Source organism: Phascolarctos cinereus, unplaced genomic scaffold (assembly GCF_003287225.1).
Source record: "Phascolarctos cinereus isolate Bilbo 61053 unplaced genomic scaffold, phaCin_HiC Scaffold_4;HRSCAF=312, whole genome shotgun sequence".
In the NCBI taxonomy this organism is placed as follows: domain Eukaryota; kingdom Metazoa; phylum Chordata; class Mammalia; order Diprotodontia; family Phascolarctidae; genus Phascolarctos; species Phascolarctos cinereus.
Genome location: NW_027555847.1, coordinates 679,425,507 through 679,452,737, shown reverse-complemented (window position 1 = coordinate 679,452,737; position 27,231 = coordinate 679,425,507). Strand labels below are relative to the sequence as shown.

The following is a 27,231-nucleotide window of genomic DNA, read 5'->3' as shown; positions in this document are numbered from 1 at the left end:
AGACTGGTGAATTTTAGAACATGGTTCACTGAAGGCAGTGGGCTGGGGTTGCGGCTTCTTGCTAGAGGGCATAGGAATTGACTTGACTGTTAATCCTAGTGTCTCATTTTTGTGACCGTTCACAACCCTGTGAGGTGGCTGGCATCGCTGTTTTCTCAGTTTTGCAGATGAAGAAATAGACTTGGAGAAGATCTTTTACATAAACTGAGGGAGACCACTTTTTTTTGCAGGATTCAGCACTGAGAGGAACCCTAAAACTAGTCCAGCCTTCTTAGAGGTCCCCATTTTAGATGAGGAAATGTAGAGGCAGAAAGTTGTGCTCTGCTCAAAGCCATTGTGTGATGCCAATGGGAACGTTCTCTCCGGGTTGTGGATGAGGAACCTGAGCCTCCACTATTTCCCTCCTCCTTCCTTTATTGTGGCCAGATCTTATTATCAAATCATGCCAGGAAAGCTCGGGATACTCAGCCCCAGAACAGACCCTCTGTATGGCCCACAAGAAGGAGCTGCATCAGTGTTAGAGTGGAAAGTATCGGGAGATGTGAGTTTGAGGACTCTGCCCTTTGACAAGTGACATCCCTTCTCCAAATCGGCTTCCTTACCAGCTTTTCATCAGCAAATGTTTATTAGGCACCTACTATGTGTCATCACTGTGCTAAGCACATATAAATATGAAAAGGGCGTCTGAGTAGGTCCTCAAAGCACTTAGTCCCAAAGTAGAGCAGCCACCTGAAGTGTCTGCTCAGTCATCTCCTCAAATGGAGTTTTTGGAACTTGTAGCTCCACCCTCCAGTCATGAAGCAGGAGGGGGGTGATGAGGTGATTACCAAATCTGGCTTCCTCTTACAGGATGTTACTAGGTTGCAGAAATTAAAAGCTACATTTTCCAACCACATTATTTAAGCTTGAGTTTTTCTCCATCTTTGAAATAAGGAAATCTCAACACAAAAGGTGCCTTAACTATGTGGGACCAGGGTAACAAAAAAAGGAGAAATAATTGTCTCTACCCTTGGAGGCTATACTGGAAGGAAGGTTCTCTGAAAAAGTGGGTCAGGAAGAGGCAGTGTCAGATAACCTGTCTTCCAGAAGTTCGGTGTGTCGGATCCCACCTCCTGAGGCAGCCCTTAAGTACTTGTTTTGCTGTAATTGTTAGGATGATGGCTAGGTGGTACAGTGGCTGTTCCTGGAGTCAGGAAGACAGTTCCAATCCAGCCTCAGACACTAGCTGGGTGGGCCCTGGGCTAGTCACTTCACCCTGTTTGTCTCAGTTCCTCATTGGTAAAATGAGCTGGAGAAGGAAATGGCAAACCACTCTAGTATCTGCCAAGAAAACTCCAAATGGGGTCAGGAAGAGTCAGATATGACTGAAACCACTCAATGACAAGTAATTGTTTCTACTTACACAAGGAATTTAAATCTATAACCATTAAAAAAATTTTTCTTAAAGATCTTCCTCTTCCTTTCATGTTCTCCCCTCATTGAGGAAATGGGAAAACCCCGTTACAAATGTGTACAGTCAAGGAACACAAATTCCTGATTTGGCCATGTCCAAAAAAAGAACAGCACTCTTGTTGCCTCTCAGAGGTGGATAGCATGGTTCATTTTGAGTCCTGTGAAATTGATGGAACATTGTTGCTGTTACTGTATAAATTAAATTGTCCTGGTTCTGCTTGCCCTAGTCTGCATCAGTTCATACAAATCTTTACTTTCTCTGAAACCATCCTTTCGTTTTTTTTTTTTAGGCAATTGGGGTTAAGTGACTTGCCCAGGGTCACACAGCTCTCAAGTGTCAAGTGTTTGGTCTGAGGTTAGATTTGAACTTGGGTCCTCCTGACTTCAGGGCCAGTGCTGTATCCACTGCGCCACCTAGCTGCCTTCCCCTTTCATCATTTCTTACAGCACAAGAGTGTTCCATCACTTCCATATATGTTCTGGGCTCCTGAATGGCCTTCTTTTGTTCTAAGTTCCACGGCAAGCCTGTACCTTTGTTATTGATTTTTGGTGAGGCAATTGGGGTTAAGTGACTTGCCCAGAGTCACAGAGCTAGGAAATATGGATTTGAACTCAGGTTCTCCACTGCGCCACCTAGCTGCTCTTCAGCAAGCCTATACTTGAAGACTACACAAACTCTTCTCTCTAGGCCAGCCATCCTCAGTGCATTTAAATTAAAAAAAAAAATCATGTGTTTGATGAGGAGGCTGACATCCAGGAGACAAACATTACCTACGGCACAGTAGGGCAGAGAATCTTTTGGCTTTCTCTGGAGTACATGACCCAGGCCTTTTCCCCAGGGACTAAAATGCTAATAATTTCCCAAGCAAAGGAATCCAATGCCTTCGGCGCCCTGAAGGAAACTCTGGCAGTATTTGAAAAGCTGGTGCAATCTATCATAGAAGTGAGGGTTTATTTAAAGCACTTTTCAAGGATCCAAATGGCTGACAAAGGAGATAAGACAGGGGTGTCCCCCAAGCCAGAGCAATCGGACAAGCACATGTTTGACCACGGTCAGAATGAGAAAGGCCACATGGCAGCAGCCCAGATGCCCTCTGACCAGGAAGCAAATCCAAATGTTGTAGACAGTCAAATCAAGGAACTGGTTACACTCTTAATGGATTTTGCAAAGTGCTTGGAAGAAGATTCACTTCTGTCTGTACCAGCAGACGTTTTAGAGAACCCAGAGGCTGACAGCCCAGAGCAGTCCCAGCCAGCCAAAGAAACCCATCTGTAGAAATTGAGACACTCCAGCTACTGCCGGGGTACTCACTGTAGCAGACCCAATGTCAATACCACCTCAGAGTATTTTCGTTAAGGAGGGTGGGCAGGTTCCAATACGTAGGGCAGGGGTGAGGCCTAATCCTTAGCATGTTACATGACAATTACATTCAATAGTTGTTAATCTATTGTCCAAGGGAAGGGAGAGGACTGTGCTGATCACAGTGTATACGGGTCAAGGCTGCTGCTGTAGCCTGTTTTTAATCATGATGTGAATGTCAAAGGTGAACTTTAATAAAACTCCAAACCTTTATTTTTAAATTTAAAAAAAAAAATGCTGTGCTCTCTAGTTCCCTCATCTGGTAAAAAGGTGGTCTAGGAAAATAGCTTGTGACCTTCCAGCAGTGGCTTTAGGCTTCCCTGTGGTGTGCCAGTAGGAGGCAGTATGATCTAACTAATGATAGATTTGTACTAAGAACACCTGGGTTGCAAAGGCTCAGATTTTAGAGCTTGGGGGAATCTTTAGAAGTCAGGATCATCTTGTGCTAGATAGGGCCTCAAGAACCACCCCATCTAATCTCTGGGTTGTTTTTTTTTTAATTAATCTTTTTTCAATGACTAAAAATCCATTTTCTCTGTTGCATCCCCCCTCACTGGAAAAGAAAAAATAAACAAACCCTTTTTAAATAAACATGCAAAATCAAGCAAAACACATTTCTTTATTGGCCACGTTAAAAAAAAAAGTCTTGTTCTCTCTGAAGAGCAGGTAGTAACAGCTGTATTCTGGAATAGTAGTTAATCATTGTGTTGTTCACCCACCCAGGGTAGTGGTGAGGATCAAAGAAGGTATTTGTGAAGCACTTAGCACAGTGCCTGGCTCATAATCGGTGCTTAATAAATGCTTATACCCTCCTCTTCCCCCTAATCACTTAGAGTTGCTTGTCTTTACAGTGTTATTGCATAAATTCTTTTCCTGGTTCTGCTCACTTCCTTCTGAATGGTTCGTACAAGTCTTTCAGGTTTCTCCAAAAGCCAGCCCTTTTTTTTTTTCATTTCTTAAAGTAGTTTTCCATTACATTCGTGTGCCATCATTTTTTCAGCCATTCCTCCATTGATGGGCATTCCCCCCTTCAGTTTCCAGTTCTTCTAACCACCACAAAAAGAGCTGCTTTTTTTTTTTTTTTGGTATATGTGAAACCCCTTTTACTTTACAACTCTGAGAAGCTGAGATCCAGTGAAAGTTGTGATAAATAACAGGGATTTGAACTTGGGTTTGTGACTCCAAATATAGCATTCTTTCCTCTGCACCATACTGCCTTCAATCCTGACTCTGACACTTAGATGATCTTGGGCAAGTCAACCTCCCAGAACTTCAGTTTCCTCATCTGTAAAATGGGGATGATAATCCTTTCATGATCTGCCTCACAGGATGATTGTGAGGAAAGTACTTTAGATTTTTGTTATACCAGGTGTGTCTTTGAAGCACAGCCTGGCACAGACACGCACAGCCTTTTCCTGTAGCCAGACTGACCTCCTGAAACTTGTCCCTTGGCCTTTCCTTGGAGGGTATCTTTTTCTCCCGCTGAAAAGTGAACCCTAGTGGTTCTGCCCTTTGGCCCTCAAAGGAGGTTGGGTGGGAGTGAGTGGTTGATGCTTCAGGCCTGAAATGAGGCCTAACCCCAGGAGGGAATGATCTGCTCAGCCCTTGACCTGGCCCACCCAGGACCCACAGAGTCACAGCGGAGCCAAGGCTTTGGCTGATTCCAGAGCCTGTGACAGCTGTGATCTCTGGTCTCCAGACCCTGTTTGGTTTGTATCGCTTCCTAGAAATTCAATAAGTGAGCACTCCTCACTCCAGCTTCCAACTAAAGGAAGAGCCTTTAGGATCCAATCTAATTTTCCTTGCGTGAATCATAGCAGAGGGTGTGTATTGACGAGGAGTACATCATTTCACAATACATCCCATAGGAAAATAAGCCAGATAAGGCAAGATTGAGTGGGAGGAGGCACCCTGGACTGAGTCAGATCAAGAGCTCAGGTCTCTGCTGGGCTCCTGACCTGTTCTGTGGCCCCAGGGCAAATCATTCAATTTCTCCGCCTCCAATGCTTTAATTTATGAAATCAGGATGCTACCTAACAATTAATATTGGAACTTTCCCTGAAGCTCTCGTTCATTTTTGCTGTATTAAATGTAAATACATGTGATATTCTCATAAATACATTTGTCATTAAGTTTTAGTTCAATTTATAGTATTTAATAGATATCTTTTTCATATCATGTGCATATATACACTGATGCATACATATATAGAGAAATACATGTACACATCCATGTATACATATGCATGTCTATAATGCATGTGTGTATAATGGTTACACGTATGTGCATACATATAATGTACATGTGTGTTATACCCACATGTGTCACATATACATGCATGTGTATATATGTATACATGGGTGTATATGTCTATATGGATAGATATGTAATATATCTAAATCAATCAATGTCAGTCTGTCTGTCTACCTACCTACCTACCTATCTATCCATCTCTCTATAGTTCAGCAGCCAGTCGTAAGTTCAGTCCCACTTTGGTTCTGCTCAGAAGTTTTAACCTGCTCTGTTTTTCTGACCTAGGCCAGTTTGTCTCTCCTTAAAGCAACCTGGTGGCTCTCTTCTCTGCACCCGCCCCCGTCCTGATTTGTGCCTTATTTTCACTGTAACTCAGAACCCCTGAGCTCAAGTGATCCCCCCGGCCTCAGCCTCGCCAGCAGCTGAGGCTCAAAGCACCTACTGGCCTGGCCAAGGTCCTCATCCAGCAGAATTCAAACTTGGGTAAGTGGGTCTCCTAATAGACTGTAGGGTCTGTTTTCTGGGGACTGTCGGAGCCAAGTGTGAGGAGGTTCATCACTAGAACAAAATGGTAGAGTAATAACAGCTCTTTAAATGACATATGATCATCAGATGCTACAGCTCTGAAGCAGGGGGCATTCTAACCCAATTTTACACATTGTTAAAAAAAAAAAATAAACCCAGAGACCTGCCTGGCATCACAGCAGGTAAGCACATGGGGCGGGATTTGAACTTGGGGTCTTCCTGATTGCAACTCCAGCGTGCTCCTCGCTACAATAGGAGAATTGTCTTAGAAGCTGTGGAGGGGGTTGGCTGAGGAAGGGAATCCACACCAACGAAACCCCAGCTATTTGGAAGTATTGGCACCTTCAAGACAAAGCCTCCAACTACACTGAGTGTTCTAGGACCGCGTCCAGCTGCAGGCGGGGATGGGGAGGAGTTAGAGGGGAAGCAGTCTCCTGGACTCATGGGACCTCGTGCGTGGACAGCTGGGATCAGAGGCTGGAAACATACTTACCCAACAGGAGCTGGACCTAGAGGGGGCTGATTCTGGTCCCGTTAAATCGGCTTTACTCCAGGAGGAATTCCAAACATGAAGGCCGTCATTTCAGAACCCGGCTAATCCATCCCCCGTCGGTTTCCCCGATCTTAGACCTGGATGAAGGTGGCATGTTGTGGGGGAGCAGTGGGTTTCATGTAAAGAGGCCCAGACCAGTAGCAGGCTCTGGACCTGGCACAGCCATTACTGGCCATGTATTCTGGAGCAAATGACTTGCCTTCTCTTTGTTTCCTCTAAGATTGAGGTGATATCAGGTGGTAGTTCTTGCCCTATTTTGTGTTCTGAATGCTTTTAATAATCTGGTGAAGCCTATGGGCAAATTTTTTTTTCAGAATAAGGCTTTTAAGTCTCTGAATAAGATTTTTAATGTCCAATTTCAACTTTTTTGTTCTGAGCCCTTCCGTCTCTGACATCCAGTGTTCTAAGGGCCCTCCCAGCTCTGCCATCCTGGGTTCTAAGGGCCCTCCCAGCTCTAACATCCTGTGTCCTAAGGGCCCTCCCAGCTCTGACATTCTGGACTCTGCCATCCTGTGTCCTAAGGGCCCTCCCAGCTCTGATGTTCTGTGTTCTAAGGGCCCTCCCAGCTCTGACATTTTGTGTCCTAAGGGCCCTCCCAGCTCTGACATTCTCTGTTCTAAGGGCCCTCCCAGCTCTGACATTTTGGTATCTGACATTCTGGGTACTAAGGGTCTTTACAATTATCAAAATATGTTTCTGATTAATGGGAATGTTAGTCAGGGACCAAACTAGAAAAGAAAAGCCAGCAGTTCTAGCTGAGATGAGGCTTACTCTGATCTTGACAGATTTTTCTCCCTGAGGGTCTTTTCTCTCTCTCCTTTACCCCCCAGCATTGACCCTTCCTTGATCACCTACTTTCCTTGACCTGAGAACATGGCCCGGTGGGGGAAGAGAGTTTAAGGAGGGCTAGAGAGTGTCAAGATATTAGGAGACACCCTGTTTTCCAGAGCTAAGGCCCAGCAAGCAAGCTGTGTCCTGAGCTTGGCATAACAACAATCCTTTGCGCTCACCCTCTGGATGATCTCACCTTCTGGCAGAATCACATAATTGCTGTATTGCTTTGATCCAAGCACCAGACAGGTACCCATGTTTGGGTCATGAAGCCCTGCTATGAATCAAATGTATCTCATTGTTACTGTTACCCCTCATTATCAGGACTGCAGCTTGCTGTGGGGCCAGCAGTATGAATATTGAGATCTCCCCACGCTGCCTCGGGTCCCCCCCCACTGTGGCTGAGGCCTGGCACCTGTGTCTAGATCCCTTCTTTGCTTACGTTTCCCTCACTTTGAAATTAAACTTCTGTTTGATTCCTGACTCTCCTGTCTCTAGCCTGCTCTTTTTGGCTCTGGCCACCCATAGGTTAGAGGCCAGTTCTGTCCAGTTGATAGGTGGCAGAACAGGCCAGTATGTCCTCAGATGGTCTGTCCATCTTCCCTTAAAAGCAAGTCTTATACATCCTTAAATCTTATACATCTTTATCTGGTGGCCACTGCCAGGTAGGCACCACCTAGGAGAAGGGCAGAAGGGAGGGAGGATGCTGGGGTTAGCCAAAACCACACCCTAGCTTCCTCCTGGGGCCTGGTCCAATACCCCAGGGCTTGGCAGCTTCTCCAGAAGCTGCTGTCAAGAGATAGATGAGAGTCCCCTGGGCTCCAGGCCCAGGGTGAGCAGCTCACTACTCAGAGGGCATTGCTCAGCTTCTCTCCATGTGCTTTGGGGAGAGGAAGGGTGAGGAAGCTTACCAGAGAGCCAGGAGGCCTGATTTCCAGGCCATGCCATGCCATGCCAACTACTCACTCTGTGACCTTGGGCCAGGACTTTCTCTTCTCTGGGATCACAAGTTTCCTCATCTTTAAAATGGAAAGGAAATTCATAGGATCGTAGCTCTGGAACTCAAAGGGAACTTGAGAGCTTGTCTAGTACAATCTTCTCATTTACAGATGAGGAAACTGAGGCCCAGAGCAGTGAAAATTACGTAGGAAGTAAGATTCAGAGGTGGGGTCTAATTCCACACCCATTGTTCTTTCTCCTAAACCACACTGCCACCCTAAACAGTTCCTGGTGGCCCTGTTACCACTCACTTCCCTTCCCCTCCCCCCCCCAAAAAGAAAGCTGTTCGGAGACCTGCCGTTATCATGCGTTGCACTCAAGAAATATTCCCTGATCCCTTTTCTGTGTTTGGCCAGAACAAGTTAGGGCCACTGGAATAAGACAGCACCTTCTGGCAGCAATCTGGGAAGGCTTCCTGTAGCATTTGGTGTTGAGTAGGAAATAGCGTTGGGAAAATCAGAAGCATCCTTAATTCAGATCTGAGTGTCATGCATACATGGCACCTCTGTCCAGATCTATTTTCCCTTCTCCAAAGCTACCTGTGTCCAGGTCTTTGATGGTTCCTATGGGCTCTGGGGCTTCCCAAGTTTGCCTCTAAGTCTCGAGGCTCGCAGGGTTCTCAGTCTCCATTGAGGCCCAGTTGATTCCCCTCTCCAGGTCTCAGTTTCCTCATCTGAAAAATGACAGGTTTGGACTAGATGATACCAAGAGCCCTCCCAACCCTGACATCCTGTGTTCTAAGGGCCCTCCCAGTTCTGACACTCTGTTCTCAGGGTCCTTACAGCTCTGACATCCTGTGTTCTAAGGGCCCTCCCAGCCCTGACATCCTGTGTTCTAAGGACCCTCTCCCAACTCTGACACTCTCTGTTCTCAGGGCCCTCCTAGCCCTGACATCCTGTGTTCTAAGGGCCCTCCCAGCTCTGACATCCTATGTTCTAAGGGCCCTCCCAACTCTGATACTCTCTGTTTTCAGGGTCCTTACAGCTCTGACATCCTGTGTTCTAAGGGCCCTCCTAGCTCTGACACTCTCTGTTCTCAGGGTCCTTACAGCTCTAACACTTTAATGGTTCTTTAATTCTTTTTCTTCAGACCTTCTGGCTGTCATCCCTCATCCCAGGAGGGGGCAGTGGAGATACATGGAGAGGAACACAGCCACCTCTTAGTATCCACACTCACACCTGGGGCATTGGGGTCCACACAGAACCCTGTGCAGCCCAGGACTCTGGGAGGGTCTGGACCAGCACCCTTCCCTTCCATCCTCTCATCCAGTGTTTAGCCAGCCCCGAGAGGTGGGAAGGACACCCCAGGGTTATTTTCCCTACAACCCGGATGACACTGACCCCCAGACAAGGGGAGGGCCTCACCCAGGACCAGAGAACAAGTCAGGGCCAAACTGGCCCTGGACTCAGGTGGTGTGCCCATTTCCTCATTGACTTCTAAGGTCCCCTCCAAATCTCTATCCCTGAGCCTGCCCTGCTGGCCTGGTGCGGAGCGAAAGGGCACGAGTGCTCCTGGGAAAAGATCCTTCCGACAGGGACTTTGGTGGTGTGGACAGTTAGGCAGGCTCTGGGAATCCCTGAGGAAGAGGAGTGAGGGAAGAGACCAGTGCTGAAGTGGCCCTTCCCTGACCCCAAGTCATGGATGGGAATTTACCATCTTCCAGGCTAGTCTGTTTGCCTGCTTCCCACACTGCCTCCCTGCCACGCCCACTGCCCAGTCTGTTCCTTAGAAATCCCGGCCAGCCGGTAGGGATGGAGCCCCAGGCTCTGGGAATGCACAGAGTGTAGAGGTGAGAAATCTCAGAGCAATTATTTCTTCCTTTTCTCCTTCCTCGTACACCACACACACACACACACACACACACACACACACACACACACACACACACACAGAGCCTCCGCCCCCCTTCCCCCTTGCTCCAGGCCTGCCGGTCTCAATTTCAGGACCTAAAGGGTGCCTGTCATCCCGCCTCCCCCAGGGAGACACCACCTTCTTGGGATGTCATGAGTGGGCGGGGCCTGAGTAACCCCTAAGAAGACTAATAAAGCTCTGTGGCCCTTTCCCTTCCCTGAGTCCTTGGGATTCCCAGCTCAGACTTCAGTGTCAGCCCCATTCTCTGCAGGCTGGTGTGTGGGAAGGCTGTCAGCCAGCAGGACAGCTGCTATTTACCGGCTGCAGAGACAAGTGGGGGACCCCAACAGCCAATCTTCCCCGCTTCAGGACACTCCTTTCCCAAACTTAGACTGGGGGGAAGCAGGACCCCTAGACAGGGTGGGCTGAGTGGTGTCCAGGACCTAGAGAGTTGGGGATTGGGGAGGGAGCTCTCTCATAGGGTGAGGACTCCAGGGACCTTGTTCTAGGGTGAGTCTTTCAGCATCCTTCCTCTGGCTTAACTCAGGGGAGCCCCTTAGTCAGGCAGGGGACCCCCCACTCTGCTTCCTTTCCCCTTTTTTCTCCCTGTTTACTTTCTTCAGGCTGCTTCCTCCTGCTTCCTTCCTGCCAAGTCCTTAGCAGGAGCAACCAGAGGGGAGATTGGACTTTGAAGGCAACAGGTGTAGACAGAGAAGGCAAGGAGTCAGGAGCCCTGGAAGGTGGGCTGGTAGGGATGGAGGCCTGGGCCCCTGAGCGGCCGACCTTTGGCTTCTGGGACTACGGTGTCTTTGGTCTCATGCTGCTGGTCTCCACGGCCATCGGGCTCTTCTTTGGGCTGGCCCGGGGTGGGCAGAAGACTGCGGAAGACTTCTTTACAGGTGGACGGCAGATGGGAGCTGTGCCCGTGGGCCTCTCACTGGCAGCCAGCTTCATGTCGGCCATCCAGGTGCTGGGAGTGCCTGCTGAAGCTTACCGTTACGGGCTGAAATTCCTCTGGATGTGCCTGGGTCAGCTGCTCAACACGCTTCTCACTGCCTTCCTCTTCCTCCCTGTCTTCTACCGCCTGGGCCTCACCAGCACATACCAGGTAACTAGGCAGGGCTGAGGGATCCTGGGAGGATGAGAGGCACTCTTAGAGACTGGTCTGCTCCCCTCCCCACCTCACTCCCCAACGGCCACCTTCCTCGGCCTCTAGGTCTGGCACCCGGCAAAGAGTGCTCTGTGGTCAGTCCAGCCTGCGCTCCTGGGAGGGTCTGGAATCAGTGCCCCTGTTAGGGTTAGAGTGGGCAAGGATGGGATCTGGAGATTGTGCTGGAGCCCCGATAGGCAAGAGAGGAGGTGGAGGGACCCCAGAGACCATCCTGGTTTTGGTTGTAGGTGGGCAAGACATCAGTCCACCCACCTGGTAGTATCCCCAGACACACACACCAAACCCCATCACCACTGGGTATTTGGATTCAAAGAGCAGGGAGAAGGAAAGCGCCCTCCGTGGATGTGTGCGGATGCGTGCGTGTCAGTCATCTGTTTGTGTGCCGATGGTTTTGTGCAGACCCAGGGAAGGGCTCGTGCAGGGAGGGTGGGAGTGGGATGTGCCATGATGTATGTGTCTTTGTGGACGTGTGCACAAGAGGCAAGCTGGTGGTGTGAGAAAAGACCTGGGCCAGGGCCACGAGCCAGGAAATCTTGGGTCTGTCCCTGGCTGGGCAACCTCAAGCAAGTCTTCCTTTCTCTGAGCTTCATCCATGGGCTTATTTTGGCGCTTAAGGGTCTCTCTGTTCTGTTGCTCCAGTGCAGGGGTCTCTCGTTAGGGGTGGATGTCCTTCAAGGGGAGGCAGGCCATAATGGCCTTGGGGCCAGTCCCAGGGAGGGGCAGAGAATATGACCTTCCCTTCCCATTCCCCTTTCAGTATCTGGAGCTGAGGTTTAGCCGTTCTGTCCGTCTGTGGGGCACCATCCAGTACATCATCGCCACGGTGAGCCACCTTCCACCGCCTCCCTCCACTGCCCCCAGCCCTCTGCTGACTCAGCCTCCTGAACTTTGGCTCCCAGGCTCCCCCAGATAAGTGGTCTGTGGGTTCCCCAGCAGAGTCACTCAGGGTGCTCCCTTCTGAGTGGCCTCTGGGTTCTCCAGTGGAAAAAAGGTTTCCAGGGCTTTGGGCAGGGCTGGGGAGTCCCAAAGTGTTCCACTTCGAGGTGGCTCCTCTTTGCCTCGGCTTCCAAATCTCTTGGAGACTGAGGTCAGGACAGGTCAATGGAAGTGGGAGAACCAGAAGGGACAGGGAGTGAGGGCAGATATTGGGGAGAAATTCCTGTTGGAACATTCGCTAGGCCCCCAGGGAAGGCCAAAGGAGGGCTTAGATGCTCATCACCCCAGGGGCTGGGGGCCTGGGAGATAACCCCCCCCCCACTTTGTGGATGAGGGCTGAAGTTTGACAGAAAGGTCCCACCCCTGGAGCGGGGTCATTATATCCAGTCCCCAGTAGGCATGACTGGGACTCATTTCCCTACCTTTCTGGACAGATGCTATACACAGGAATTGTCATCTATGCTCCTGCCCTGATTCTCAACCAAGGTATGACCCAGAGTGAGATCTACAGTGTTCCCTGACCTCTAGAAGACCTCAGACTGAGATGCAGGGCCCTGGCTTCAGGCTGAGGGGAGACACAGCCCTGACCTCAGGGAGACCCCAGTCTGAGGGGAGACATGGTCCTGCTGTCAAGGAGCCCTTGGTCTGAGGACAGACATGACCCCTAGCTTTGGAGAGCCCCCAGTCTGAGGGGGTGGGGTGACATGACCCCTTCTTTTCCTGTCTGCCCATTGTGACTCTCTTGCTTCCAGTAACAGGGCTGGATATCTGGGCATCTCTCCTTTCAACCGGTGCCATCTGCACCTTTTACACCACTGTGGTAAGCATCCTCAGGGGATCCAGCCCAGCCCAATATGTAGCCCTGATCATTCCAACCTCCTCCGGACCCCGCCTCCCTCATGTTGGCCTATTCTTCTCCTCCAAATACTTGGGGTGTTCTCAGTGTCACCAGAGGAGAGGGACCTGCTGGTAGTCAAGAGACATATCCAGGGCTCCTCAGTGAGCCTGCACTGGTACCTGGCTTTAGTGCATCTCTACTTCTGACTGGCTGGGTGACCTCAGACAAATCCCCTCCTGTCTCTGGGCCTCAATTTCCCCATCTGTAAAATGAGGTTAACAACCTCCCACTTCCCTCCAAGGATTGTCATGAGAATTAGCATAAATAACACATGGGGGGAAATAGCTATTTGTAAACCGGAGCTGCCTTAGAGGAACTCAAAGGTCCTTTCCAGTGGTAAAATCCTGTGTAAAGGGTTAAAACAATGAAAGAGATCCTTCTTATCAGCAAGTGGGTCAGAACATTTCAAAGGCCACAATGCTGGGGCACCAGCTGCGATACCACTGGTCAGGGGCTTCTTCATATAATGAATTTCTACCAAAGTGGGACCTCCTTCCTCAAGCTGTTCAGGCCCAGGCCCCTGACACCAGGCAAAGGAATGGACAGTTTAGGGGCATGGCCATTTCCTCCTTCCAGGAAGACCCTGGAATGCACATCCTCTGCCTCCTCCCACCTCCGTCCTCCCATGCACCCCTTCTCCCACAGCAGGTTTGGGGGGTACTGAACAAGCCCCATCTCTCTCCCCTCCTCATTCCCCGTCTCTGCCCTACAGGGAGGCATGAAAGCTGTCATCTGGACAGATGTCTTCCAGGTGTTTGTGATGCTCTCCGGGTTTGTCGCCATCTTGATCCACGGCACGCTTCTGGTCGGTGGTGCCCAGCGGGTGCTGTACATTGCCCACAATCACTCCCGTGTCAACATGGATGAGTGAGTAGTTCCCCTTACTTCTAGATCCCTTGAGGTCAATGAGGAAGGAGGTGAGAATGAACCCCAGGGCAGGAGGAACTGAACTGAGGGACAATTCAATTCAATGGCTGGTTATTCATCCAGTCTACTGCCAAATGGCTTGACTCAACCCTCCTGTGACTTCCCACACCAAAATGCCCTCCCCTTTAGGTATCATCTGCCTCTGTTAGAGTGGACACTCCTTGAGGTCACAGATTATGTCTGTCTGTGTTTGCATCTCCAGTGCTTGGCATGCAGTGAGCCCTTGATAAATCTTTTTTTCCCATTCATTCTATAATGCACCCCTCACTGTGCTAGACACTGGGGACACAAAACAGTTAGCCTCCCCTCAAGGAGTGGTCATTCTGCGGTGGAGAACATGTAGACGGAGAAATAAATATAAAATAATTTTTTTAAATGCAAGCAAATTTTTTGGAGAGAGTACTAAGTACTTGTGGGGAGGGGGGTGGAGGATGAGGAAGTCAGGAAAGGCTTCATGGAGCTGTGGCACTAGGACTGAGCTTGAAAGGAAGCTAGGGCTTCCAAGAGGTGGAGGTGAGGATGGAGGATGTGACATGGTCAGTCTTTTGCTTTAGGATTATCTATTTGGTAACTTTGTGGAGGATGGATTCTAGAGGGGAATGTTTGTTTTTTTTTTTAAACTAGAAGATTATTATAATAGGTCCAGAAGAGAGGTGATAAGGGGCTAGTGTGATAAGCTGTGCCAGTGGAGAGAAGGGGACAGATGTAAGAGATATGGAGATGGACAAGTCCCCACTGATATATACAGCACCTCCCTAGCCAGTTAGGCTTCAGGAAATAGAAATCATTGAAATCTACTGACAGAATCCAGCAATGCTGGTCTTGAGGTCTTGGAGGGAGGGAAACATGGAATCCCATAGATAGGAGGAACAGGAGAATCTTTGGAGCAAAAGAAGGGAAATTTAACCAATTTCCATGTTAAAAATCGCTACTTATGAGGTATACACACGGCTTCACCTGTTACTTGTCCTGGGTTCTCAAAGAGGACCACGACATCAGGAAGATGATGCCACGCCCTGCAAGACAGGGCTGTGCCAGGTCACCAGCCTCACTTTCTCATCCAGAGCCAAATGGGTTCAGTGGAGATATAGATCAGGATGACTGGAGATGGCCCTCATGTGGCTTCATATTTTAAAAGGGAAAAGGTATCAGAATGTTCAGAGATCTCAACATGTGGAATGATGGTGGCTGCAAGGCAGGGCTGTCGAATTTCAATAGAAATGGATCCCTGTGACAGACTATTGATTTAGAAAACCACAAATTAGCATTATCTCTGTTTATTGTATTTTTATTTATTTTTGGTAAGCATTTCCCAGTTAGATTTTAATCTGTTTTGGGCTGTATCTGAGTTTGGTAGGCCTCTGCTCGAGGGACTCAGGACAGAAGCTAGGGCCAGCGTTAAAGATCAGAGAAGGAGATGGTTTGAGGGTTAACATGAGGATGAAGGAATGAGTTTGGGGCTGACAGCAGGGTGAGGAGATAAGTTTGGAGTTGGGCTTAGGGTTATCTTTAGAGCAGGAATCCTTCACCTTTTGGTGCACGGACCCCTTTGAAGCCCATGAACCCCTTCTCAGAATATATAGCTTTAAAATTCATAATTGAGGGAAATACTAAGTTTCAGTTAGGTGTTTGTGAAAGTAAAGATGTCATTTTCCCCCTATCCAAATTTATAGACCCCCTGAAATCTATGTCTGTGGATCCCAGGTTAAGAAATCCCCTGATATAGAGGCAAGCTTAGGAAACAAATTTAAACCCCACAATTCAGCTCAAGCAACACTTACTGTATGGTGATTCATCTGCTGCGAGATGCGGTGTGTATACAGATAAGTAAATGTGAGGTCATTTGAAGAGGGCACTCATGGCGATCAGGGCTTCCTGGAGAAAGGGGCACCTCAGCGAAGGCATGAAGGAATCTAAGGATGCTAAGAGAAAGAGGAGAGAAGGGAGAAGTTTCCAGGCATGGAGAAAAAGCCTGTGAAAAGGTCCCAAGATAGAAGGTAGAATTGTTGAATTTGAATTAAACACCATGTATTAAGAGCCTATTATGTGCTAAGTACTGGGGATACAACGATAGGCAAAAACTGCCTCTGCCCTCAAGAAGCTCATAATCTAGAGACTGCTAGGAGGCACAATGGTTAGAGAACTGGAGTCAGGAAGACCTGACTTCAAATCCAACCTCAGACACTTACTGCATGAACCAGGGCAAAGTCACCTAACCTCTGTCTGCCTCAGTTTCTTCATCTGTAAAATGAGGATAATAATAACACCTCCCTCCCAGAGTTGTTGTGAGAATCAGATGAGATGGTATTTGTAAAGCGCTTCAGAAATCTTCAAAGTGCTATGTAAATACTGGAAAAAAAGTCCAAATTCTAATGAGAAACATAAAGTTTGACTGGTAGAAAGCAAAGTCCAGAGCCAGATTGTAGAGGTCTTTAAATGCCAGGATGAGGAATTTAAATCCTCTGCCTATAGGCAATAGGGAGCCACTGATGATTTTTGAGCACCACCTTGACTTGATCAAACTAGTGCCGCAGGAAAATTAGTTTCCCATATCAAAGGTGAAGTAAGGACTTTGATTAGCCCCGTTATTATTTGATGGTGATATAGAAACCCCAGCTGTAGCAACGAGAGAAGAAAAAGAAAGGGAACAATTAGCATAAGAAAAGTGAAGGCAAAATTCTCTCTTTGCAGGTGACCGGATGGTTTGCTGAGAGGACCCTAGAGATTCAATGAAACAATTAACTGAAATAATAGCCTCAGTAAAGTTTCAGGATTAAAAAAAAAAACAGTCCTGGAAAAATCACCAGCCTTTCTTTAGATTAATAACAAAACCCAACGGGGGAAGACAGAAAAAGAAATTCCATTCGAGATTATTTTGGCAGCTGCGTGGCAGATGGGTTGGATTGTATCAGGGAGAGATGGGAAGCAGCAGATCGGATTAGGAGGCTAGGAGAGAGGTGATAAAGGTCCAGACTAGGTTTGACTTTAGGGCAAAGGATAGATTGGCCCCAGACTTCACATAGAACAGGGACTGAATATATGTTAATGAAACTGCCTTAGGGCCATGCAATGAATTTAGGGTTTGAGGTGGGGAATGAGTTTGGAGTTAGGGCTGGGGTGGGTAAAGAAATGGTTCAGGCCTCGGGTTTGGCATTAGGGTAACACTGACTAGGCATGAATTTCAGAGTTTCAGCTTTGATTAGGGACAGGTGAGGGAAGAGCCGCCTTCCTTTTTTGAACGCAGGTGGTGGACCAGGGGTGCAGAATGAGGCATATGTTGTCTCACAGTTAATATGTTTTGTTTTGCCAACCATACTTCTTGGTTACAAATGAGTGAATTATTGTTTTGAACTGGGAGTCAGCAAGGAGTGATGTTAGTTGTTGTTGACTTGTTTCAGTCTTGTCCAACTCTTTGTGACCCCCGTAGGGAGTTGTAAAAAGAAGCTGTTGAGGAAAAGAATTAGCCCTGGCTGGGTTTAGAATCTCTTGAGGACTGAGTCAGTGATGCTGTCATTACAGACCAGGAGGGTCGTGGTCAGGGTGGGAGCCAGGCCGATGTCAGGGCTACTGGTGCCTGCAGACTGTTTCCTGACCCCATGACCCCCCACCTACCCCCACCTCTCCTGGTAACTAGGCTTCTTCTCCCACTCTTCTCTAAAAGTGCAAGGACCCAGACAAGGCAGAGATAGTGGGGCGTAGTGGACAGAATGCCAGATCTGGCTCAGATCCTTCCTCTGACACTTACTAGCTGTGAGGCTGGGTGAATGCCTTAAACTCTCTGTGCCTCAGTTTCCTCGTCTGTTAAATGAAGAGATTTAGACTCAAAGGCCTCTGAGGCCCCTCCCAGCTCTGAGTCTATGACCCTATACCCAGTAGAGCTGATATTTGTTGCTGCTTTAGGAGGTTGGGGGCTAGGGTTGGGGCCCCAGCAGAGCTTGGATATGTCCAGAGCCCACACCCGGAGGCTGCCTTTGATTAGGGACAGTCCCTGGTCTCCATGCCCTGCTCCCCCCTTAATCTTCCTAGTGTATAGCTCTGAACCTGCTCTCTCCCCATCACCCCAACCTTCTCCCTACAGCTTTGACCTGGACCCAAGGAGACGCTACACCTTCTGGACCTTTGTGGTGGGGGGCACCCTGGTGTGGCTGTCCATGTATGGGGTGAACCAGGCCCAGGTCCAGCGCTACGTGGCCTGCAGGACTGAGCGGGAGGCCAGACTGTGAGTGCCTGAGTCCAGGGCTTGGGAGGCAGCGGGGAGGACAGGGCCACAAACCAGCCAATTCCACGTTGGGGCAGCTCTGATTGTTGGGCAGTTCTCCCTTATGTTTAGCCTAGATGGACCTCTTGCCACATGGCCTCTTTGTTCCAGGACCTGCCCTGTCTCAGAGCCAAGCAAAACCATCCATGTTCCTTTTCCAGTCAGATCCTGGCAGGAGACAATCATGTTCTCCTAAACCCAGGTCTCTCGGCCCCATCTCAGAGCTCCGATCCTTGAGTGGGTGTCCGTGTTTCTGATCCCTCCGGCCTTCTCCTTGTCCGCATCCTCCTTCCGTCCCCCATCTGGCTCCCATAAGGCAGGCTCACCAGACCACAGGCCCCGGTCTTGCTGACATGCCCACTTCCCTCTCTAACTCCAGGGCACTGCTGATCAACCAGATGGGGCTCTTGCTTATCGTGGGCAGCGCAGTGGCCTGTGGTATCATCATGTTTGCCCTGTACAGAGACTGCGACCCGCTGCAGGCTGGGCACATCTCTGCTCCTGACCAGGTAAACTCTGGGAGAATGGCCCAGTCCCTGCTCCATCCACTGTGCCATCTACCCCCAGTGGAGGAGACGGCTGGCAATTAACTAGGCGGAGATAAGGTCCTTAAAAGCCTCTGCTAGGTTTGACATCAGGGCAAAGGATAGAGGAATATAGTAGGTGCTCTGTAAACCTTTATTTCCTTCCTCTTCTAGATCAGAGATTGGCTTGCTATAGCATGAGGGCTAGGTCTGGCCAATTGCTTGCTTTTATACAACTGTATTGAAAATACAAAAACCATTCTTAGCTTGAGGGCCAAACAAAAGCAACCCTTATTCTAAATGAAATACAGAGTCCTCCAATCCTGCCTTGCCCGACAGGGAAGAAGTGTAGTGCAGTGGGAAGAGCCCTCAACTGAGAGTCTCAGGTCTTGAGTTCAAATCTCATCACTGCTAATTCCCAGCTGGTGATGTTAGATAAATCACTTAGCCTTTTTGGTCCTATTTCCTCCGGGGAGATGAGGCAGTTAGAGTAGAAGCATTTATTAAGCATCTACTATATGCCAGGCACCGGGCTAAGTACTTTACAAATATTCTCTTATTTGATCCTTACAACAACCCTGTCGGGGTGGGTGCCATTATGATCCTCAGTTTACAGTTGAGAGAAACAGGGGTTAAGTGACTTGTCCAGGGTCCCACAGCTAGTATGAGAGTCAAATTCGAACTCAGATCTTCCTGACTCCAGGGAAGAGCTCTGGTCAGTGGGCCATGTTGCTGCCTCAAGGGTCCCTCCCAGCTCTAGATCCCATAATCCTTCCTTCCTTTAACACATCACCATTCTCAAGAGGACAGATTGTGAATTCTTGAGTGTCAGCTCAGCTGGTCTGGCCAGCAGACTGAAGAGCTCTTGTGACCTTAGGCTGAGTGAATAGAGATCCTGCCTCCAGAATGAGGCAGGCCTGCTCCCTGCATCTTCTGTCCTACTCAGTTCTGTCTAGAGCATAGCGGTCAGTCCCCTGGTCATCCTTTAAGGATGGTAGCTTAGCAGGAAAAGCCTGGAGTCAGAGGCCCCAGGCTTCAAGGCTCTGATAAGGCTATGATGCTAACTGCCTGTGGGACCTTGGACAAATCACTTAATTTCCTCGTCTGTAAAATTAGGGTTCCAGACTCAATGACCTGAGGTTCCTTCAAGCCCTATGTCTATAATCCCATGTCCAAAGGAGGGCAACCAGGATGTTGAGAAGTTTAGACAACAAACCATGTCAGCATCGGCTACAGGGACTGGGGGTATTTGGGCTGGGGAAGAGATGTAGTGGGGGTGAGGTGGTGACCCATGTCTTCACGATATGGGGCTCTCAGGGGCAGAGGGAACAGCCCTTTTCTTCATAATAATAACTGACATTTACATAGCACTTCAAGGTTTGCATCATCTCACTTGAACCCCATAGCAGCCAGGAAGGCTTTAGCCTCAGTCTTCTTCCCTATTTGGGAGATGAAGAAGCTAAATACCCAGAGAGGATAAGCTGTTTGCCCAGAGTCATAGCAGGTGTCAGAGGCAGGATTTGAACCCAGAGCTTCCTTACTCTAGTACTTCTTGCATCAAGAAGCCTCTAGGTGCTAGACGCCTTTGGTGTGTAAACAGGCTGCCCAGCCGCCTCCTGTCTGAGAAGCCTTTCAGCGCTGATGTTCTGTGTTCTAAGAACCCTTCCCTCCTGGAATTCTAGGAAGCCCCCATAGGGAGAAAGCTTAAAGTGTGTGGCCCTAGGGGTCAGAACTAGGGATTGTGTGCACACGCATGTGTGTGTGTGTATGTGTGTGTACGCAAGGAAAGTCCCTAGGAGGCAGATGTCTACAAAGGGTCATTGATTTTCATTACTATTAGTTACTCTTATGTTGGTGGTCATTTGGGTTTGACCTGTGACTTCACTCCTGCTGAGAGACCCCCTCCCCTTTTCACCAATGGGAATCCCCCAACCTCCTAGTTTCACAGTGGCCCAGAACACTGAGGGATGAAGGGATGAGGTACCACACGTGCTCGAGGCAGAGAGAAAACAGGTGAGGAAGATGAGTGAACAAAGAAGTCTAGGGTTGGTGCCCAAGGTCACTCAGCTAGTAGGAAGCAGTATATGCAGAGCAATGAATTTGGAGTCAAAAGACCTGAGTTGGAATCCACCCTCTTCTATGTACTAGTTGTGTGTCCTTGGACAAGGCATTGTTTCACCTCTTTATGCCTCAGTTTCTTCATTTATAAAATGAGGAGCTCTTCTCCCATTGCTTGTAATTCTGTGATAGCCTCGGTGGTCTGTCTTTTTTTTCTGAGCCCCCGTTCAGAGGATGCCTTTGTCTCCCAGTCCATTATACACAGATTCTGTGGCCATGCTCCCCACCCCCACTTTGAATGTCCTTATTCGTCCTGCTCCCCCCAGGCAGGCGTGGGCCCCACTGCTTAGCGGGCCCATCCTGGGGGAGAACAGCAGGGAGAGTTTGCCGGTCCTCTCCAGTGATGGAAGGAATGGGAACGCCAAATAAGCTCTGGGCCTTATCCGCGTCTTCTCTCTCCCCCCAGTATGTGCCCTACCTAGTGCTGGACATCTTCCAGGATTACCCCGGTATTCCTGGACTCTTCCTTGCCTGTGCCTACAGTGGCACCTTAAGGTAGGATTTAACATCCCCTGGGCAGAGTGCTGCCCCGCCCTTTACAATATCCCACAAAACTCCACCTAGACAAGTTCCCTTAGGAGGGCTATCTCCTCAGAATAATAAAGACATTGGTTTCCACAGCCTGTAAGGGCCATCCCAGCTTGGCCATTCTATGTTCTAAAGGCACTCCCAAGCCCTGATATCCTACCTTCCAAGGGCCCTCCCAGCTCTAACATTCTACCTCCTAAGGGCCCTCCCTCCCAAGCTTTGGCATTCTTCTTTCTAAGGTCCCTCCCAGCTTTGATATTCTATATTCTAAGGATCCTCCAAGCTCTGACACCGTGCATTTTAGGTACCAACAGCTTTCCTAGATCTGACATTCATGTTCTAGGTAGTAAGGGCACTCCCAGATCTGACCTGCTATATTCTAGGCACTACGATTCCTCCCAGATATGATATTCTGTGTTCTAAGCTCTGATGTTCTAATGTTCTAGGTCCTAAGGGCTCTCTTAGGTCTGATATTCTGGGTTTTTTTTGGGGGGTGGCATTCTGGGATCCTATATGGCGAATGGGCTAGGAAGACATGGAAGGGATGGACTCCACATTGGGGAGGGGGGAGGGCAGGTCCTGCTCTCACACCCAATGTCTCCCCAGCACGGCATCCACCAGCATTAATGCCATGGCCGCTGTCACTGTGGAGGATCTGATCAAACCTCGGTTACCGACCCTCAGCCCTCGAAAACTGACTCTGATCTCCAAGGGGCTGTGTAAGTCCTGGGTAGAGGCAGGAAGGGAAGGAAAGGCACTCAGGGAGCAAAGGGGAGGGTTTGGGCCTCTTCCTGGGGGAGATGGCTCAAGGCTGGACCATTAGGAGGCCTCCAGGTGCCAGCTCCCCAAAGCCAAGGTTGGAGTCCCCTGACAGCTGGCCCAGCCTGAGGCTCAGACGCTGGGGGGAATCCTTGGGGTCCAGACGCCCCCTCTCCCTTGGGCAGCCCTGCTAATGGCCTTTCCTTCTTGTCTCTGACATTCACCAGCTCTCATTTACGGCTCAGCCTGTCTGACAGTGGCTGCCCTGTCCTCCCTGCTAGGAGGTGGTGTCCTTCAGGTGAGCCCCTTGCCCTGGGGATGGTCCACGCCCCAGCAAGCTGACCCTGGCTCCCAGCAACCAGAGAGGGCTAAACCTTGACCTCAGCCCACAGCCTCCAGGGAGGAAGAGGGAGAGACACCATTCTGTCCATGGGGAGCCCCCAAGACGGGTTAATATGACCCTTCCCTCAGGGAACAGCTCCCACCCTTGGACTAGGGATTTATAGAGTGATTTCTTGTCCATTTTTTCCCTATTTAATTCTCTCAACCATAGGAGGAAGACCATACAGGGTCTATTATCCCCATTTAACAAATGAGAAAACTGAGGCTAAGGGGAGGGAAGACAGTCACAGAGAACCAAAGGCAGACAGGACTAATTCCATTCTATTCAATTATATAAACATCTATTATTTATTGAAATGAGGGCTTCTGAGTCTCCCGATTCCCAGGAATCCAAGGCTCCTTTCCCGACACCAGACCCTGTTCTTTCTGAGGGCAGAGCCCGTCTCTTGGGTAGTGAGGAGGAGGAAGGGAGACCCAGGTCCAAGTCCCGACCACCCTCTTCCCTCCCTAGGGCTCTTTCACTGTTATGGGTGTGATCAGTGGTCCGCTGCTTGGAGCCTTTGTCCTGGGCATGTTCATTCCAGCCTGCAACACTGCGGTAAGGCCCTGAAGGTTGAAAGGGTAAGGGACAGAACTGTCAGGTAGGACAGCACCCTGGAAAGCATCGGGTCCAACACTCTCAGATGGGAAAACTGAGGCCCAGAGAAGGACAAAGTCTAGCTCAAGCCTGAGAGACAAAGCCAAAATTTAGTATTTTACTCTATCCCACCATCTATCAGGTCTGGCTCCCAAGGTGGACTTTTAGGGTTTCGGGGTACCCACACAGAATGGAATATGCCTGGTACAGGGTCTCAATAATCAGTCATTTCATCTGGTCCCATCCTTCTGTGTCAAGATGGGCCATCCGTGGCCCCTCTCTGGGTCTCAGTTTTCTCAGCTGTAGAATGGGGGATTGGATTAGATGATCTCTAAGGTCATTTAGAGTTTTAAGTGCTGTGATTCTCTTCCAGGGTGTCTTCTCAGGCCTGGGCCTAGGCTTCATGCTCTCCTTCTGGGTGGCCGTGGGGGCCACTCTGTACCCACCGAGCCCACAGACCATGGGTGTGTTGCCCACGTTCACAGATCACTGTACACTCTACAACGCCAGTGAGGGTCTAAATAACACCGTGATCATGGGGACACTTCCACCAAGGACTATTTCTGTCCCAGGAGACAGGTGAGGAAAGGAGAGGTGACCCTGTCCTCAGGGAGCCCATAGTCTGAGAGGGAGAAACAGAATAATAAAACAGCAGAGTTAGAAGGGACCTCAGGGGTCATCAGATCCGCTCGTACCTCAATAGGAACCCTCTCCCCGGGACTCCTGATACACGGTTATTCAGTCTCTGCTTGGAGACCTCCGATGAGGAGCTGCTCACCCACTTCTAGACATGGCCCTGGCCTCAGGGATCCTCTGGTTTCAAGAAAAGACAAAAAAAATATTGGCTGAATCTGAGAGAGAACAAGCAGGAGACATCTGGGGCTGGAAGCCCCAGTGGAATGGGCTCAGGGCAGCATTAGCCATCCCTAGCAGGGACTGTATTCGGGGCAATGTGGTAGGTAAGAGGGGCAAGGGGTGGCCGAGCTGATGCCAGTCCACTCCACACAGGCCAACTCTTGCTGATGACTTCTACGCCATCTCCTACCTGTACTACGGGGCCTTGGGCACTCTGACCACAGTGCTGGGTGGCATCCTTGTCAGCTACCTGACAGGTAACACAGCCTTGGGCCAGGTTTTCTGGAGGCCATGAGGTCTTGGGAGTATGTTAGAGGTTTACCCAGCCCACCTTCTGGTGTTGTGCTGGTCCTCTCAGCCATCTCCTATTTCCAGGAAGGGAAGTGCCTGAGTCAATCATGACAGATATCAGTGTCACCGAATTGCAGAGCTTAGACTTTTTTGTGCATCCTGGACCCTTTCAATTATTGAATCAATCGATTATATTGAAATACACTTATCAAAATTTTCTTAGCAGTAAAAATACCAAATTCATAGACGTCAGGTTAAGAAACCATGGCTTAGAGAGAGACTTTAGAACAGGGGTGGGGAACCCCTTCACTATGAAGTTTGGATTCAACCAAAGGGCCACACTCGAGGCAGCAGGCTCCCCATCCCTGCTTTAGAACACAGAATGGCAGAGCTCAAAGATGAACTTTCTAAAAGCTAGCCTGTCAGGGCTGGGAGGAACCTTAATGTCTTAAGAGTTCAACCTCTACCCAGTTGGTCATAAACGGTGTGCTTACCTCAATGGTCATTGGGGTAATAGGGGTTGGGAAGGGTCTGTGTCTTCTATCCTTTCTCGAATTCCAGGGAGCTGGGCCTGCGGTTTGGGCTACATATTTTGTCTTTTTCTTCCCTCTTCCACAGGCCCCACCAAACGTAATGACCTGGGCCCTGGCCTTCTGTGGTGGGACGTCATGAAACAGATGTCGTCTGTGGCCCCCATGGCTAAATCGATGCCCCTGGAGGATGGCTTGTCTAATTCCAAGGTCATCACCAGATCTTCAGATAACCAGGAGGAGCTGGGGTAGCACGGGGAAGGGGGATACATTGAGTCTGGGCCCGGACTGGGGTGCCACAGGCTGCTCCATGGCCTCCGGGAAGGTTGTTGAATTAGTGCCAAGATCTAGCCAAGAATGAAATGTTTGGATTAAATGGTGCTAATTACCTTTGTGATAGTCATCAAAGGATAGAAGAAGATACATTATATACTATAATATAAGATGTATTAGCCATTAATACATAGATCCAAATTCAAACCCGTTAGCAGTTGCAGTGAGACATGGCTCCCCTTGCCTCTTTCAGCTCCTCCCAGAGACTCATCTTGTGTCCCAGTAGTAGCCTGCATGGATGGTGAGGGTCTCCCTAGGCCATAAAAGCAATGATCCTTACCCCTTCGAACACATCATGCCACACTGGCCTAGAGGTCATTCAGGCAATCGGCAAAGCCGGGTCTCTGTCAGCCAATCAGTCAACAAGCATTTATTAAACACCTACGGTGTGCCAGGCATTGTGCTAAAGATACAAAGAGAGGCAAAGGACAGTCCCTGCCCTCAAGGAGCAAATAAATGCGTACAAACAAGCTACATAAAGGATAAATAGAAAATAGTGAAGAGAACCGAAATTAAGGGAGGTTGGGGAAGGCTTCCTGTACAAGACGAGATCTTAGCTGGGACTTTAAGAAAGCCAGGCAAGGCAGGAGGTGGCGATGAGGAAGGGAGAGCATTCCAGACACAGGGGTCAGCCAGAGAAAATGTGTAGAGCTGAAAGATGGAGGGTCTTGTTCACGGAACAGCCAGGAGGCGGTGATGCTGGTTCGAAGAGAACATGGTGGGGAACAAGATTTAAGAAGAGGGGGCGTTTGGTGACTAGGTCTGACTCTTTGTCCCAGGACTCTCCCCCTCCCCTATTTTATAATCTTATTTTTCACATGGTTAATTTTCCACTGTGTCTCTGCCCTGTGGATACCTGTTTATCCTGATTCTATGGAAAAAATCTGGGCACAGTGAAGGGTGGGGCAGTCTCTGGCCAAAACCCACCATGGCGGCTTAGTTCTCCCTTGGTGGCCAGGGCTTAAGTCCTCAGAGCTGATGGCCTCCTAGGAGACTGGGAATTCTGGCTGACTTGCCTATCAGATAAATACTCCAGCTAGTAACCCCTTCCCCTCTCCTCGGGGTGGGGAACCTACAGCCTTGAGGCCACATGTGGCCCTCTAGGTCCTCAAGTGTGACCTCAAGATTGGATTTGTTCTGTGAGGTTTGGATTCAGTCAAAGGACTTCACTTGAGGACCTAGAAGGCCACATGCAACCTTACCTGCCTCATGAGGAACCACTGGGGGAAAGAATTCTTGGAGAGACGTATTGGCCATTCCCATAGGGACTCATCCAGGGCTTGAAGGAATGAACAATCTAAAGTCTATTTACAGTTTCTGAAGCATCTTTCTCTCCATTCTCTCTTTTGATTTTTCATAACAGTTTTGAAAGACAGACAGGGCAAATCATATAATAATCTTCTCAAACCACACTAGGACTTTAGGGACACCCTTTAAGAACTGACACCGATAGAGGGTTCTCGAGGACCCTCCTCAGGGCTGGACCTGTTTCTGATCTTCTCCCTCTTCTCTCTTGCAGGATTCCAATGAGCACCCACATGAGGTCAAGAAGCCCTCCTTCTGGCCCCAGGATCAGCTGCTACAAAAGGAGGCAGAGGAAAGCAACCTACTTAGAGAAACTGACATTTAAGTTGGCTCATGTGTAGACTGAGAGAGAGAGACTGAGAAACCCAAAGTGAGGGGGTGGGGTTGGAACTTTGGCCTGGCCAGTTCTAGACCCGGGAACCCGCTCTCCACGTCTCTGCTTGGTCAGGGATTGTTTCATGCTTATGAGCCTGGGGACCTCTGGATCTTGTAGAATTAAGAATGGAGGAGAAAGGGCTGGGCATTCTTAATGTCAAAGATCTTCCCTGGATCTGATTATTCCTGCATAGGGAAAGCAAGTTTGATTTCTCCTTGGGGCAGTCAGTGTTTGTGTGTGTGATAAGGGGGAGGAGGAGAGTGCCTTCCTGTCCCCTGTACACTCCATTTATCCACTGGGAAGATGGATGGATGTTGGAACACTCTTCCCTCGTCAGCTTGGAACCCCGGGCTCACCTTCTAGGCTCAACGTCTCCTACAAGATGCCTTCTCTGCTTCTTCCATAGGCCCCCTCCCTTCCTCCCCTGCAGCTTCTCCCAACCCCAGAATCATTTTGTATTTAATATTTTGTATTTGATTATCCACGTAGGGGTTGGTTTTCTCCTGGTAGAAAGTAAGCTCTCTGAAGTCAGGGACTGTTTTGTTTCTTGTCCATGAATCTCTGGGGCCTACTGTGTGTGGCTTGTAGCAGGTGATTAATAAATGCTTATCAAATTGAA

The 27,231-nt window shown here is 49.1% G+C and overlaps 1 protein-coding gene across 2 annotated transcripts; it reads left to right on the top strand.

The window, feature by feature from the left end:
• Nucleotides 1-94: 94 nt before the first annotated feature.
• SLC5A5 (solute carrier family 5 member 5) lies at nt 95-27,231 on the top strand. Of its 2 annotated transcripts, XM_078154161.1 has the most exons (15): nt 95-10,932; nt 11,753-11,818; nt 12,366-12,417; nt 12,684-12,751; nt 13,542-13,696; nt 17,835-17,975; nt 18,394-18,523; nt 21,063-21,151; nt 21,791-21,903; nt 22,171-22,241; nt 22,797-22,883; nt 23,296-23,501; nt 23,931-24,034; nt 24,687-24,808; nt 26,451-27,231. In XM_078154161.1, the coding sequence occupies exons 1-15, from the start codon at nt 10,579-10,581 to the stop codon at nt 26,559-26,561; spliced, it is 1,869 nt and encodes a 622-aa protein (XP_078010287.1). In that variant the 5' UTR covers nt 95-10,578; the 3' UTR covers nt 26,562-27,231. The 2 variants fall into 2 exon arrangements, with proteins under 2 accessions (XP_078010287.1, XP_020864751.1); XM_021009092.2 differs by lacking the exons at nt 23,931-24,034; nt 26,451-27,231 and having other exon boundaries at nt 24,687-24,792.

Coding starts and splice junctions, on each gene's coding strand:
- SLC5A5 (XM_078154161.1), top strand. CDS start 10,579: ATGGAGGCCTGGGCCCCTGAGCGGCCGACCTTTGGCTTCTGGGACTAC. Junction 18,524..21,062: donor ACATCTCTGCTCCTGACCAG/GTAAACTCTGGG, acceptor CTCTCCCCCCAG/TATGTGCCCTACCTAGTGCT. Junction 22,242..22,796: donor TAGGAGGTGGTGTCCTTCAG/GTGAGCCCCTTG, acceptor TTCCCTCCCTAG/GGCTCTTTCACTGTTATGGG.